This window comes from Neoarius graeffei, chromosome 27 (genome assembly GCF_027579695.1).
Source record: "Neoarius graeffei isolate fNeoGra1 chromosome 27, fNeoGra1.pri, whole genome shotgun sequence".
Lineage (NCBI taxonomy): Eukaryota > Metazoa > Chordata > Actinopteri > Siluriformes > Ariidae > Neoarius > Neoarius graeffei.
Window position 1 is genome coordinate 29,092,907 of NC_083595.1, and position 13,913 is coordinate 29,106,819.

A 13,913-nucleotide genomic window follows, 5' to 3' on the forward strand; every position below is an offset into this window, starting at 1 on the left:
GGCAAGCTGGAGCCTATCCCAGCTGACTATGGGCAAGAGGCAGGGTACACCCTGGACAAGTTGCCAGATCATCACAGGGCTGACACATAGAGACAAACAACCATTCACACTCATATTCACACCTACGGTCAATTTAGAGTCAGCAATTAGCCTAACCTTCATGTCTTTGGACTGTGGGGGAAAACGGAGCACTCGGAGGAAACCCATGCAGACACGGGGAGGACATGCAAACTCCACACAGAAAGGCCCCCATCAGCCACTGGGATCGAGCCCAGAACCATGCCGCCTGAAGCCAGCCAGCCAGCCAACCAACCACATCTTTTCGAAATGCTGTTCATGCTATGTCACAGGGCAGGAAAAACACATTCAGAGGAAAGCGCTATCTCCCATCTTCTACATACATGAGCTGCTGCAGCAGCATGCACCCTGGCAGATGGTCATCATTTCAAATTTTGTGAAATATCTACCTTCCACTCAGCAAAGTGGTATAAATCAGGCAAATACAGTAATCTTTACTTGATTGTATAATATGTTAACCCAGGGGTTTTCAAAGTGTGGGAGAGTCAGCCCCCCCCCCTCCCCCCCCCAGAGAGCAAATAAACAACAGCGCCCCCCCTTACAATTTTTGTTGTTGCTATACTTAATGTTCCATTCGTATTTAAACAAAAAATGGTTGTACACATTTTTATTTTTTTCTTTTACACATTTTAAACATCTGTGCTTTTTTTCAAACATCTTGTTTTACACATTTTAAACATCTCATAGCATCGTTAGCTAGCACCTCTTGGCAGACAACACACTGTGGCAGTGGAGCATCTTCAGATCCAGTCCATGAAAATCCAAACTTTAAATAATCGTGGTCATACTTCCTTCTTTTTTTGCTTGGCCCAGACTCTGTCTTCTCACTCACTGTAGCTTTAGGTACTAAAAATCGATCCATTTTTGTCTCTGGCAAAGGCTAGCTGAAGTTCGCTAAATGTCCGCAATAGTAACTTATTCTGGTTCATTTTTCCTCATGTTGCGCCCCCCCGAAGAACTCTGGCGCCCCTTAGGGGAGACACGCCCCACACTTTGAAAAGCCCTGTGTTAACCCATGTTTATACAATTTAATTATATTTCGTATTCACATTCTTATAAACTGGCATAGTCGTATAAGAACATATTTCCCTTAACTCACATTCAATTGGTAACAAAACAGCATTTCTCACTTGTTTTGGTACTCCTGCAGCTTTTTTATGGATGCCCCCTGTTCTTTGCCCAGTCATTCACATTTCCATCTGCATTATCCAGATTTATGTCACATCGCTCCTCTAGACTACTCATCAAAACAGCTTTTCCAAAAGCCTTCTTCCAAAGCTGTATCCACTGATAACGAATTACTAAGAGTCACATCCAAATGCTGGATCCTCCTCCATTAAGAGCAGCTAAATTAAGACCTGCTTTAGAAGTTTATCACCATCAGTGCATCACTGCTCACTTCATACAGCTTGCACTTCAAAGACATGCATTATCAGCCTCAACCCTGAGACAAGTTAATCATTTGTATGGACAACCGAAGCCTGGAAACTAAATAGATGACATCACTTTTGTTTTGGAGCACCATTTTTAGAACACAGGGCTGCTTGTTAATCCCTTCCAAGCACAGCTGCCCTGTAGCAAAGCTCTGCAAATGTGTGCAAGAGAAACGTGTGTAAAGAGAAACGGGCTGGCATGTACACAGACAGAAGGAGACAAGAGTCTTGGGAAGCCATCTCCATAACAAATGGAGAAGGTGCAGGAGCATGGTGGACGTGCATGGGGTAGTCACACTCAGCTCCAAACTCCTCTCCTAATTCGGTGCTTTTTCACACCCCGTCCATCATCGGCTGTCACTCTTTTTTCCCAGCGGAGTGGAAAATCCCTCTGTGGTTAGAGCAGCAGCTTTGTTTTGGCAACTGCTGACCTCGGTACACTCTCCAGTAACAGAGTTCAGTTCTGCCTCCTCACTGCTTTGGGTCTCTGCTAAATTTTCACTTTAACTCAAATATAAACATTATCTCTGTAGCACTGTTCCTTGTGGCTGCGGCTTTGCTTGTGGATTTTGCTCTTCTGAGCATGCTAATGCTTGTTGCATATGTTTTCACAAGAACATGCATGTATTAATCAGATTAAATGCAGGACATCTGGTGTGCCTTTTTTGTAATTCTAAAGAAAAAATAATTTTGTTCATGTTACAGGTGATTTTTGAAATCAGGTGAATCTAGATTTACCCAGGTGAATTAGGGTTAGGGGTGGCATGGTGGTGTAGTGGTTAGCACTGTCATCTCACAGCAAGAAGGTTCTGGGCTTGAGCCCAGTAGCTGACAGGGGCCTTTCTGTGTGGAGTTTGCATGTTCTCCCCGTGTCTGCGTGGGTTTCCTCCGGATGCTCCGGTTTCCCCCACAATCCAAAGACATGTAGGTTAGGTTAATTGGTGGCTCTAAATTGAGCATAGGTGTGAATGGTTGTTTGTCTCTGTGTTAGCCCTGCAATAACCTGGTGACTTGTCCAGGGTGTACCTCGCCTCTCACCCATAGTCAGCTGGGATAGGCTCCAGCTTGCCTGTGACCCTGTAGAACAGGATAAGCAGCTACAGATAGTGGATGGATGGATGGATGTTATAGGTGATTTTTGAAATCAGGTGAATCTAGATTTACCCAGGTGAATTAGGGACGGCATGGTGGTGTACTGGTTAGCACTGTCGCCTCACAGCAAGAAGGTTCTGGGCTCGAGCCCAGTGGCTGACAGGGGCCTTTCTGTGTGGAGTTTGCATGTTCTCCCCGTGTCTGTGTGGGTTTCCTTCGAGTGCGCCAGTTTCCCCCACAGTCCAAAGACATGTAGGTTAGGCTAATTGGTGGCTCTAAATTGATCGTAGGTGCGAATGGTTGTTTGTCTCTGTGTGTTAGCCCTGCGATAATCTGGCAACTTGTCCAGGGTGTACCTCGCCTCTCACCTATAGTCAGCTGGGAAAGGCTCCAGCTTGCCTGTGACCCTGTACTGGATAAGCGGCTACAAATAATGAATGGGTTAGGGTTGATTTCTTTCATGTAACTGAATCCTCTGTGGTGTGGTGATAAAGTGTTGGACTTCAAAGCAGAAGGTCCTGAGCTTGAGTCCTAGCAAGGACAGTAAAAAGTGGGAATAAAAAGCAAGTTATCTTAGACAGAAAGACAGATATGTAAGTGTGATTATTGGTAGAGAGGTATAGAAAGAGTAGTTGTTGAAGTATTCTCATCCTTTTATGAACCCCCTAAAAATTCCAAGCCCCCTTTTTTTTAACGAGTCCCCCCCAAAAAAAACAAAAAAAAACAACCTTTTAAGAATATCGACCTAATTGGGCAGCATGGTGGTGTAGTGGTTAGCACTGTCCCCTCACAGCAAGAAGGTTCTGGGTTCGAGCCCAGTGGCTGACACGGGCCTTTCTGTGCAGAGTTTGCATGTTCTCCCCATGTCTGTGTGGGTTTCCTCCGTGTGCTTCAGTTTTTCCCACAGTCCAAAGACACACGGTTAAGTTAACATGGGGTGGCCTTAGGCTGAAGTGCCCTTGAGCGAGGCACCTAACCCCCAGACTGCTCCCCAGGTGCTGTTAGCATGGCTGCCCTGCTGCTCTGGGTATGTGTGTGTGCTCATTGCTCACATGTGTGTGTTCATTGCTTCAGATGGGTTAAATGCAGAGAGGAATTTCACAAGTGTATGTGTGATGAATAAAAGTTGTTCTTCTTCTTGTTCTTCTTAATTCACCTAGGCAAATCTAGAATCACCTAGGTGAATCCAGATCCACCTGATTTCAAAAATCACCTGTAACATCAATATCTTTGCACTTTTGTTCATTTTTATAGAAAACAGCATGTCATACAGAGTCACAAAACCCAGTCTATTTAGGATAATGAGCATTTATAAGGTGAGCATATAATAATAATAATAATAATCTCATTATCTCTAGCTGCTTTATCCTGTTCTACAGGGTCGCAGGCAAGCTGGAGCCTATCCCAGCTGACTGCGGGTAAAAGGCAGGGTACACCCTGGACAAGTCATCACAGGGCTGACATAGACAACCATTCACACCTACGGTCAATTTAGAGTCACCAGTTAACCTAACCTGCATGTCTTTGGGGGAAACCGGAGCACCCGGAGGAAACCCACACAGACACTCCACACATGCAAACTCCACACAGAAAGGCCCTCGCCGGCCATGGGGCTCAAACCCAGACCTTCTTGCTGTGAGGTGACAGCGCTAACCACTACACCACCGTGCCACCCAATACTACTACTAACAACAATCTGATAGACATAAGTATTCCTTACATGTTCTCTACGTTAGCACTGTAGCTCCAGGACAAAAACATGCAAACTTGAGACACCAAACATGTCTTGGCTTATTGACTACATTTGGAGAGAGGGGAATACTGTGTACATGTGATGTCACATAATCTGCCCTCATTTTCTTTGCTTGTACTTTTTTTTTTTACTTCAGGAACAAACAGATACTTCTTGCTTGTTAACTCACACACACACACACACACACACACACACACACACACACATGAACTCCTGCAGGTTGATTGGTCGGTCGTCTTGTGCTTTCAGGCTTTTGGTTGTTGTCCAAATTTCCAGCTACAGTGTGTAGACCATTTTAAATGTCAGATTGCTTTCTGTAGACTACACTTTCCAAAACATTTCTCTCAGTCTAATAAATTTTTTTTTTAATTGTGCAGTGTATCTACAGTGCCTCCAAAAATTATTCACACACCAATGATTATTTCTCTTTTTGCCCCGTGACATCAAGAAATTTAAGAGTGGTATTTTTTTAGTTCTTTTTGAAGTGCAGAAATAAAAGTAAATAAAGTATTTAGATGTCTTTATTATTATTTAGTCGTCATTTAGTTTAGCATTATTAATCTAAAAGCTTAAATGGTAAATATTCAACCTCCTTTCTTTTAGTCATCTAAATTAGGACTAGGATTTCATTTTCTTGAGAACTCACACTAAATGTGTTAAGCAGGGCTCATTTGCCCCACGTCCACTGTCAGCTTTAAATAACAACGTCTTGTATTTTCCTTCGTTTACACTTGTACTTCATCAGACAGAGATAAGCTTCCTTTAGGTTTTCATACCTTTCAGATTTACTCTGCACTCTGTTCATTGAAAGTATTTGGCAGTTTCTCTGGAAAAGACCATCTGCCAGATGATTAAACAAAAGTGTAAAGTAAGTAAGTGTGTGTGTGTGTGTGTGTGTGTGTGCGCGTGCGTGCATATGTGTGCCATGCTCCTCAGGTTAAATGGAGTGGCAGTTTGGTACAGTACAGCCTGGAGGGAGAGTTTCCAGAGATGCTTTTCACCATCAGTAGAGAAGGAGTCATTTACCTGAATGCCCCTCTGGACCGAGAAACCCAAGATCAGGTAAAGGACAAAGGCACACAAACACACAGTGCATCACAAAATACAAAAAAGTGTTCAGTTATGTAAGTTTATTTTATAGTTCTCTCATTATTTATTGGTTCCTGTTCCTGTGCAGGAATCGAGGGACGAACCCTGGATGTATTTCTGTTTTTTTTTTTAATGCACACGAGAGGCATAAAACATAAAGCAATTATGCTTCCATTTTAACAAGGGTTTCAATTAATACCATCTGTGTCAGAGGTACATAAAACCCAAGCCCACATATCATCCTGCCCTTGTGTTAAACCTTTTTTTTCTCTTTTTCACTAGTGCACACATGTGGATCATAAACCTCAGAGAAATCCACTGAAATTGCACCTTAAATAACACTTTGTAACATTATAAGATTGTATCTCGCATTCTTAGACTAAAGTTGCATCTTTCCACATAGTTAGTTCCTTTAAAAAAAAAAATCTACATCATAAACATGTAGTTTCATAGAAACCTATTTATATGGTAGTGATGCTCATAGATAACCAGTTTATTCACTGACTGACTGTCTCATGTCATTTTTATTGAGTTGTATTACTGCTATCCAACTTCGGCTGTCCATGTCCACAATGTTTCATGACACCACTGTGCATTCGAGCATTACTTTTAGTGCACTGAACTAAGCATTATCAAATTGAGCATTTGTGCATGCACTTTTATAGATGCTGTGACCAACTCAAAGCTCACAAGATGAGTTATTGACTCAGAACAGCCAAGCTGATCAAATATCAACCAAGCAATCACATGCAGATGTACCTAGGCCTTCAGAAATCATTGGTTTGAACAATACAATAAACTAGAATGCCCAGTTCACAGATGGTTTGAGAATTAAACCATATGATGAGAGAAACTTATGGAAAACTTGCCCCTGTTTTTGGTATTTTTCATTAATTTGATTAATTTGACTGTTGATGAGCATGTTCTATGGTGTAGTGGTTAACAAGTTTCGTCACAAACCTGAAGGTGCTGAGTTTGAATTCAGCTTGCAGAGGCCTGCTGGGTTCAATGCAAGTGGTATAGAAAATGGATGGATGACTATTGATGTAAAACTGACTAATTAAATATTTAAACTTACTCCAGACATTATGATATACATTAGAGAGCTGCATAGCTCTGGTTATCATACCAAATTTTCTTTTTAAAAGAAGTCTATATACACTGTCTCGCAAAAGTATTCATCCCCTTGGTGTTTGTCCTGTTTTGTCGCATTACAAGCTGGAATTAAAATGGATTTTAGGGGGGTTAGCACCATTTGATTTACACAACAAGCTTACCACTTTAAAGGTGCAAATTGCTTTTTATTGTGACACAAACAATAATGAAGATGAAAACACATAAATCTGGAGAGTGCATAGGTATTCACCCCCAAAGTCAATACTTTGTAGAGCCACCTTTTGCTGCAATTACAGCTGCAAGTCTCTTGGGGTATGTCTCTATTAGCTTAGCACATCTAACCACTGGGATTTTTGCCCATTCCTCAAGGCAAAACTGCTCCAACTCCTTCAAGTTAGATGGGTTGTGATGGTGAACAGCAATCTTCAACTTGTGCCACAGATTCTCAATTGGATTGAGGTCTGGGCTTTGACTAGGCCATTCCAAGACATTTAAATGTTTCCCTTTAAACCACTTCAGTGTAGCTTTAGCAGTATGTTTAGGGTCATTGTGCTGATGGAATGTGAACCTTCGTTCCAGTCTCAAACCTCTGGCTGACTCAAACAGGTTTTCCTCCAGAATTGCCCTGTATTTAGTGCCATCCATCTTTCCTTCAGTCCTGACCAGCTGTCCTGTCCCTGCAGATGCAAAACATCCCCACAGTATAATGCTGCCACCACCATGCTTCACTTAGGAATGGTGTTCTCAGGGTGATGGGAAGTGTTGGGTTTATGCCACACATGGTGTTTTCCATGATGGCCAAAAAGTTCAATTTTAGTCTCATCTGACTAGAGAATCTTCTTCCATGTGTTTGGGGGGGGGGGGGGGGGGGGGGGGTCTGCCACATGCTGTTGGGCAAACCCCAAACATGTTTTCTTAAGCAATGGCTTTTTTCTGGCCACTCTTTCATAAAGCCCCACTCTGTGGAGTGTACGGATTAAAGTGTACCTATGGTCAGATACTCCCATCTCCACTTTGCAGCTCCTTCAGTGCTATCTTTGGTGTCTTTGTTGCATCTCTGATTAATACCCTCCTTGCCCAGTGAGTGAATTTTGGTGGGTGGCCTTCTCTTGTCAGGTTTGTAGTGGTGCCATATTCTTTCCATTTTGCTATAATGGATTTAATGGTGCTCTGTGGGATATTCAAAGTTTGGGATATTTTTTATAACCCAACCCTGATCTATACTTCTCCACAACTTCGTATCTGACCTGTTTGGAGGCTCCTTGGTTTTCATGTTGCTTGCTTAGTAGTGTTGCAGAATCAGGGTCCTTCCAGAACAGATTGATTTATACAGACATCATGTGACCGCTCATGTGACACTTTGAGTGCATGCAGGTGGATCTTAGTCAACTGATTGTGACTTATGAAGTGAATTGGTTGGACCAGCTCTTATTTAGGGGTTTCATACGAAAGGGGGTGAATACCTATGCACACTCCAGATGTAGGCATGTTGTGTAAATCAAATGGTGCTAACCCTCCAAAAATCCATTTTAATTCCAGCTTGTAATGCATGAAAACAGGACAAACACCAAGGGGGATGAATACTTTTGCAAGACACTGTATCGTCTATTGAAATGTACTTGCTATTGCTTCAGAAGGTTGAAACTCTTGTGCTACACCTTTAAACACAGCATTACCAATGAAATGTTTCATCACCATTGTCAGATCAGGTCTTGTGAGTAGGGGTAGGCTTATTCTAGTTCATCTGATAAACCTGATCCAGTGGGAGAGGTTTAATTTAAAACCATTAGTTTTCAGTAAACAGTCAGTTCATTCAGTAAACAGTCAGTTCATTCATTTACATAATTTTGACATGAGAAATGTGAAAAAGTGATAAATTAGACTGAATTAAATTTTTAACCTGTGAGACGCCATTACCTCACAATCCCCCTCAACTTCAGCCCTGTTTAGACTTAATGTTATCCTATTACACATTAAAGTGATCTTACCCCTTACCTTTTCAAATTATCTTGTACAGTCCAGGCTAAAATTTTATCTCCTCCTGGGATAAAGACATTAATACTCAATTTTTCAGAACTCCACACATTTCATATATTTCTTTTTTACTGTAAATGAAAAGATAAGGCGGCACGGTGGTGTAGTGGTTAGCACTGTTGCCTCACAGCAAGAAGGTCCTGGGTTCGAGCCCCGGGGCCGGCGAGGGCCTTTCTGTGTGGAGTTTGCATGTTCTCCCCATGTCCGTGTGGGTTTCCTCCGGGTGCTCCGGTTTCCCCCACAGTCCAAAGACATGCAGGTTAGGTTAACTGGTGACTCTAAAATTGACCGTGAATGGTTGTCTGTGTCTATGTGTCAGCCCTGTGATGACCTGGTGACTTGTCCAGGGTGTACCCCGCCTTTCGCCCGTAGTCAGCTGGGATAGGCTCCAGCTTGCCTGCGACCCTGTATAAGGATAAAGCGGCTAGAGATAATGAGATGAGAGATGAGATGAAAAGATAATTATACTTTGAATTTCTAAGCTGACCTGTGCTGAATTTCCATTATTTTGGATTTACTGTGAATTATATTAAAAACCCAACCATGAGCTGGCCTCGAGGTTAGCATGTTTGCCTCTTCACTGGGAGATCATGAGTTCTACTTGTGGTCGGGTTATACCAAAGATCATCATAAAAATGGCACCATCTGGCAAAGCACAACACAATACAGATGTGAATAGGGAGTCAAACTCTTGTGGTTACCAGAGGACCAGCCCCCCACTATAACCCTCGCTATGTAATAGGCAAGAGATTGAGGGCCCCTGGTGTGCCTTAAGGGCTTGGTTAGTATTAGGATGGGAGACTGCCTGGGAAGAGCAGGTCCTAACATGGGAGGGAGTTTGATATTATAAATCCGTAATTCTACAGGTATTTCTGAAAAAAAAATTAGACTTTTTGAGACATTTTTCAATGGACAATGATGATATGTAACTACTGTAATAGTTGTGCATAGTAGTTGCAAACTGGTTTTCATTTGTGCCAAAAAAAAGGCTAATTTGTGGTTAAGTTTTGGTAAGGACATTGGGTTGGTGGGCCATACTTACACTGACAAAAAAAGGGGTACAGTAGGAGTCCATTTCTGTCCCGCAAGGTACACTCTACACTAATGTACCCCCAGGGCTCATTATTGGACCTTAAAGTAACTATGTGTACCTTTTTAGGGCCAAACAGGTAAATATATGTTCCCAAAGGGTAAAAATAAATACCTAGATGGCCCTGCCACAGGGAAAAGCTATAGTATCCCGAAAGCTACAATAAAATACTTTATTTTCTGAGAGTGTATGTTTAGTTTCTATAATGTTCTTGCCGGTTCATATAGTTTTTATGCCTTTCAGTTCCTTTTCATAACTCTCTGAAACCAAAACCAGTGTTGGAAAGGTTGTTTGAATGGGTCACTGTGAATCTGGCTGTGCTGTATTCTAGTTCTCTGAAACTCTGGCTGTTTTTTTTCCATTGTTTCTCTTTCAAAACAGATCAGTGGCCTTCCATGCCTCAGAGAACAGGCCTACATGTTAGTCTATAAATCAATTGTCACACTGAATTTTTGTGTTCAGGATGGGTGTGCAGTGAGCTTAATGGAGGCAAGAGAAGAAAATCAAGGGCAGAGTTTTCCAGGAATAATCTGTCCAAGCTTAAACTATGCAGTTTAAAATTATTTTGCAGCAGCTCAGTGGTTAAGATTCTGTGCTTGTGACCAGAAGGTTGTGAGTTCAAATGCCAGCTCTGTAAAAACAACCACCAGCCTTTGAGCAAGACACCCTCATCTGCTAACCTCTCTGCTTGGAGTGGATTCTGGCTCACTTGGAAAAAATTGTTTGCCATGTAAATATGTCTCTTTTTTTCTCTTCCTGTCTCTCAGTTTCTGATCAGCATAGTAGCAGAGAGGCCAGATGGCAAAAGGATTGCAAAACCCATAGAGTTGAGGGTCATGGTGGGAGACGCCAATGACAACAGACCAACCTTCCCACAGATGCAGTACCACACGGTTGTCAAGGAACTCACACAGAAAGGTCTCTCTCTCTCTCTCTTTCTGACACACACACACACACACACATCTGCACACACATACAGTCACGCACTCAGTTAATCATGACAGTATGATTACAAGAACACACTGGGTAGATTCTAGAGTAATGAGACACTTTAACTGTGTAATTAATTAGATAGTTTGTGATCATTCCATAAAATCATAGAATATACAGTGGTGCTTGAAAGTTTGTGAACCCTTTAGAATTTTTTTATATTTCTGCATAAATATGACCTAAAACATCATCAGATTTTCACACAAGTCCTAAAAGTAGATAAAGAGAAACCAGTTAAACAAATGAGACAAAATATTATACTTGGTCATTTATTTATTGAGGAAAATGATCCAATATTACATATCTGTAAATGGTAAAAGTATGTGAACCTCTAGGATTAGCAGTTAATTTGAAGGTGAAATTAGAGTCAGGTGTTTTCAATCAATGGGATGACAATCAGGTGTGAGTGGGCACCCTGTTTTATTTAAAGAACAGGGATCTATCAAAGTCTGATCTTCATAACACATGTTTGTGGAAGTGTATCATGGCATGAACAAAGGAAATTTCTGAGAACCTCAGAAAAAGTGTTGTTGATGCTCATCAGGCTGGAAAAGGTTACAAAACCATCTCTAAAGAGTTTGGACTCCACTAATCCACAGTCAGACAGATTGTGTACAAATGGAGGAAATTCAAGACCACTGTTACCCTCCCCAGGAGTGGTCGACCAACAAAGATCACTCCAAGAGCAAGGCGTGTAATAGTTGGCGAGGTCACAAAGGACCCCAGGGTAACTTCTAAGCAACTGAAGGCCTCTCTCACATTGGCTAATGTTAATGTTCATGAGTCCATCATCAGGAGAGCACTGAACAACAATGGTGTGCATGGCAGGGTTGCAAGGAGAAAGCCACTGCTCTCCAAAAAGAACATTGCTGCTCATCTGCAGTTTGCTAAAGAGCACGTGGACAAGCCAAAAGGCTGTTGGAAAAATCTTTTGTGGACGGATGAGACCAAAATAGAACTTTTTGGTTTAAATGAGAAGCGTTATATTTAGAGAAAGGAAAACACTGCATTCTAGCATAAGAACCTTATCCCATCTGTGAAACATGGTGTTGATAGTATCATGGTTTGGGCCTGTTTTGCTGCATCTGGGCCAGGATGGCTTGCCATCATTGATGGAAGAATGAATTCTGAATTATACCAGCAAATTCTAAAGGAAAATGTCACGACATCTGTCCATGAACTGAATCTCAAGAGAAGCAAGACGACCCTAAGCACACAAGTCGTTCTACCAAAGAATGGTTAAAGAAGAATAAAGTTAATGTTTTGGAATGGCCAAGTCAAAGTCCTGACCTTAATCTAATCAAAATGTTGTGGAAGGACCTGAAGCGAGCAGTTCTTATGAGGAAACCCACCAACATCCCAGAGTTGAAACTGTTCTGTACGGAGGAATGGGCTAAAATTCCTCCAAGCCGGTGTGCAGGACTGATCAACAGTTACCAGAAACATTAAGTTGCAGTTATTGCTGTACAAGGGGGTCACACCACATCCATCCATCCATTATCTGTAGCTGCTTATCCTATTCTACAGGGTTGCAGGCAAGCTGGAGCCTATCCCAGCTGACTGTGGGTGAGAGGCGGGGTACACCCTGGACAAGTCGCCAGGTTATCGCAGGGTTGGCCACACCACATACTGAAAGCAAAAATACTTTTGCCACTCACAGATATGTAATATTGGATCTCATCTCATTATCTCTAGCCGCTTTATCCTGTTCTACAGGGTCGCAGGCAAGCTGGAGCCTATCCCAGCTGACTACGGGCGAAAGGCGGGGTACACCCTGGACAAGTCGCCAAGTCATCACAGGGCTGACACATAGACACAGACAACCATTCACACTCACGGTCAATTCAGAGTCACCAGTTAACCTAACCTGCATGTCTTTGGACTGTGGGGGAAACTGGAGCAAACCCACGCGGACACGGGGAGAACATGCAAACTCCGCACAGAAAGGCCCTCGCTGGCCACGGGGCTCGAACCCAGACCTTCTTGCTGTGAGACGACAGCGCTAACCACTACACCACCGTGCCGCCTAATATTGGATCATTTTCCTCAATAAATAAATGACCAAGTAGAATATTTTTGTCTCCTTTGTTTAACTGGGTTCTCTTTATCTACTTTTAGGACTTGTGTGAAAATCTGATGATGTTTTAGTTCATATTTCTGCAGAAATATAAAAAATTCTAAAGGGTTCACAAACTTTCAAGCACCACTGTATGACAGTTATTGCAGAATGAATCAGTAATTATTGCTTAAATACAAATAACCTAAAAGTGATGGATTTTGAATACTCAACATCACCATACTTGAGAGTAACAGGGTGACCTAAGTCTTAAAATGTGCACTTTATATTACTCTGAACAAGAAATGATGGTTAGTGGCAACTTTTATAATCCTCAAGCATAAGAAGGGCTTCATGAGAAGGAACCCATTTAAATCAATATTGATTATATTGATTGATCACTGAATAGAAGCGATATATTGGAATGAAAGCAAAGCAGTTTGCATTGCTATATACTATAAAATCTGAATCTTTATACCCTAAGGTATAAATATGTGATAATATTTTGGGGGAATTAATTTGAGTGTGTAAACTAATCAAAATAGCAAATATTTACACTGTAGTTGCAGATACTTTCAAGAAACAGTGAAAGCTTAAAATTTTGAAAAGCTACTAGAGAGGCGGATACAATTATCGACAGTCCACAATTATCAACACCTTTTCAGATTTATCAATAAAAAACAATTTTACAAAGGCGAGTTTCAGTTACAGCAGTTATTATTAGTTAATTAATCACCCAGAAGCCCCCCTTTGATCTTGTCGTCTGATGACACAGCTCGTTACCCGAGATGGAATTTTTTTCGCACGATCAGCAATTTGAGGAAAACCTGGATGTTATCATCACAGGTAAGCATAGTGGAAAGATCATGGACATGTTTTTACTTATAAAATTCACCAATATTTCATGAGCTCCTTGTCGAAACCTACTTTGTTTCTTACTCTTTCATTTGACAGTTGCCATTTTGTATCTAAAAGCGCGTTTGAGAAGTCACATGAAGTGTCGATAATAGTGATCACTTTCACCAGTGTCCACCATTATCGACACCCTGTGGAATTAAGTGACATTTACAACTGTTATGGATCAATCTTTGTGTAACATTGTTGAAGTACGTAGATGAAGTACTTAAAAAAATAAGTGTTGTGATTTATAATAATATTTTTTCTGATTCATAACAGAATGGA

General features: G+C 41.6%; 1 protein-coding gene across 1 annotated transcript in view; it reads left to right on the top strand.

Annotated features, from left to right (window-relative positions):
- Positions 1 to 13,913, top strand: part of cdh16 (cadherin 16, KSP-cadherin) — a 157,577-nt gene that overhangs the window by 40,504 nt on the left and 103,160 nt on the right. Inside the window, exons 7-8 of the mRNA XM_060911626.1 lie at positions 5,293 to 5,418; positions 10,453 to 10,603. Coding sequence (XP_060767609.1) covers positions 5,293 to 5,418; positions 10,453 to 10,603 — 277 coding nt within the window. The remainder of the gene's footprint in view (positions 1 to 5,292; positions 5,419 to 10,452; positions 10,604 to 13,913) is intronic.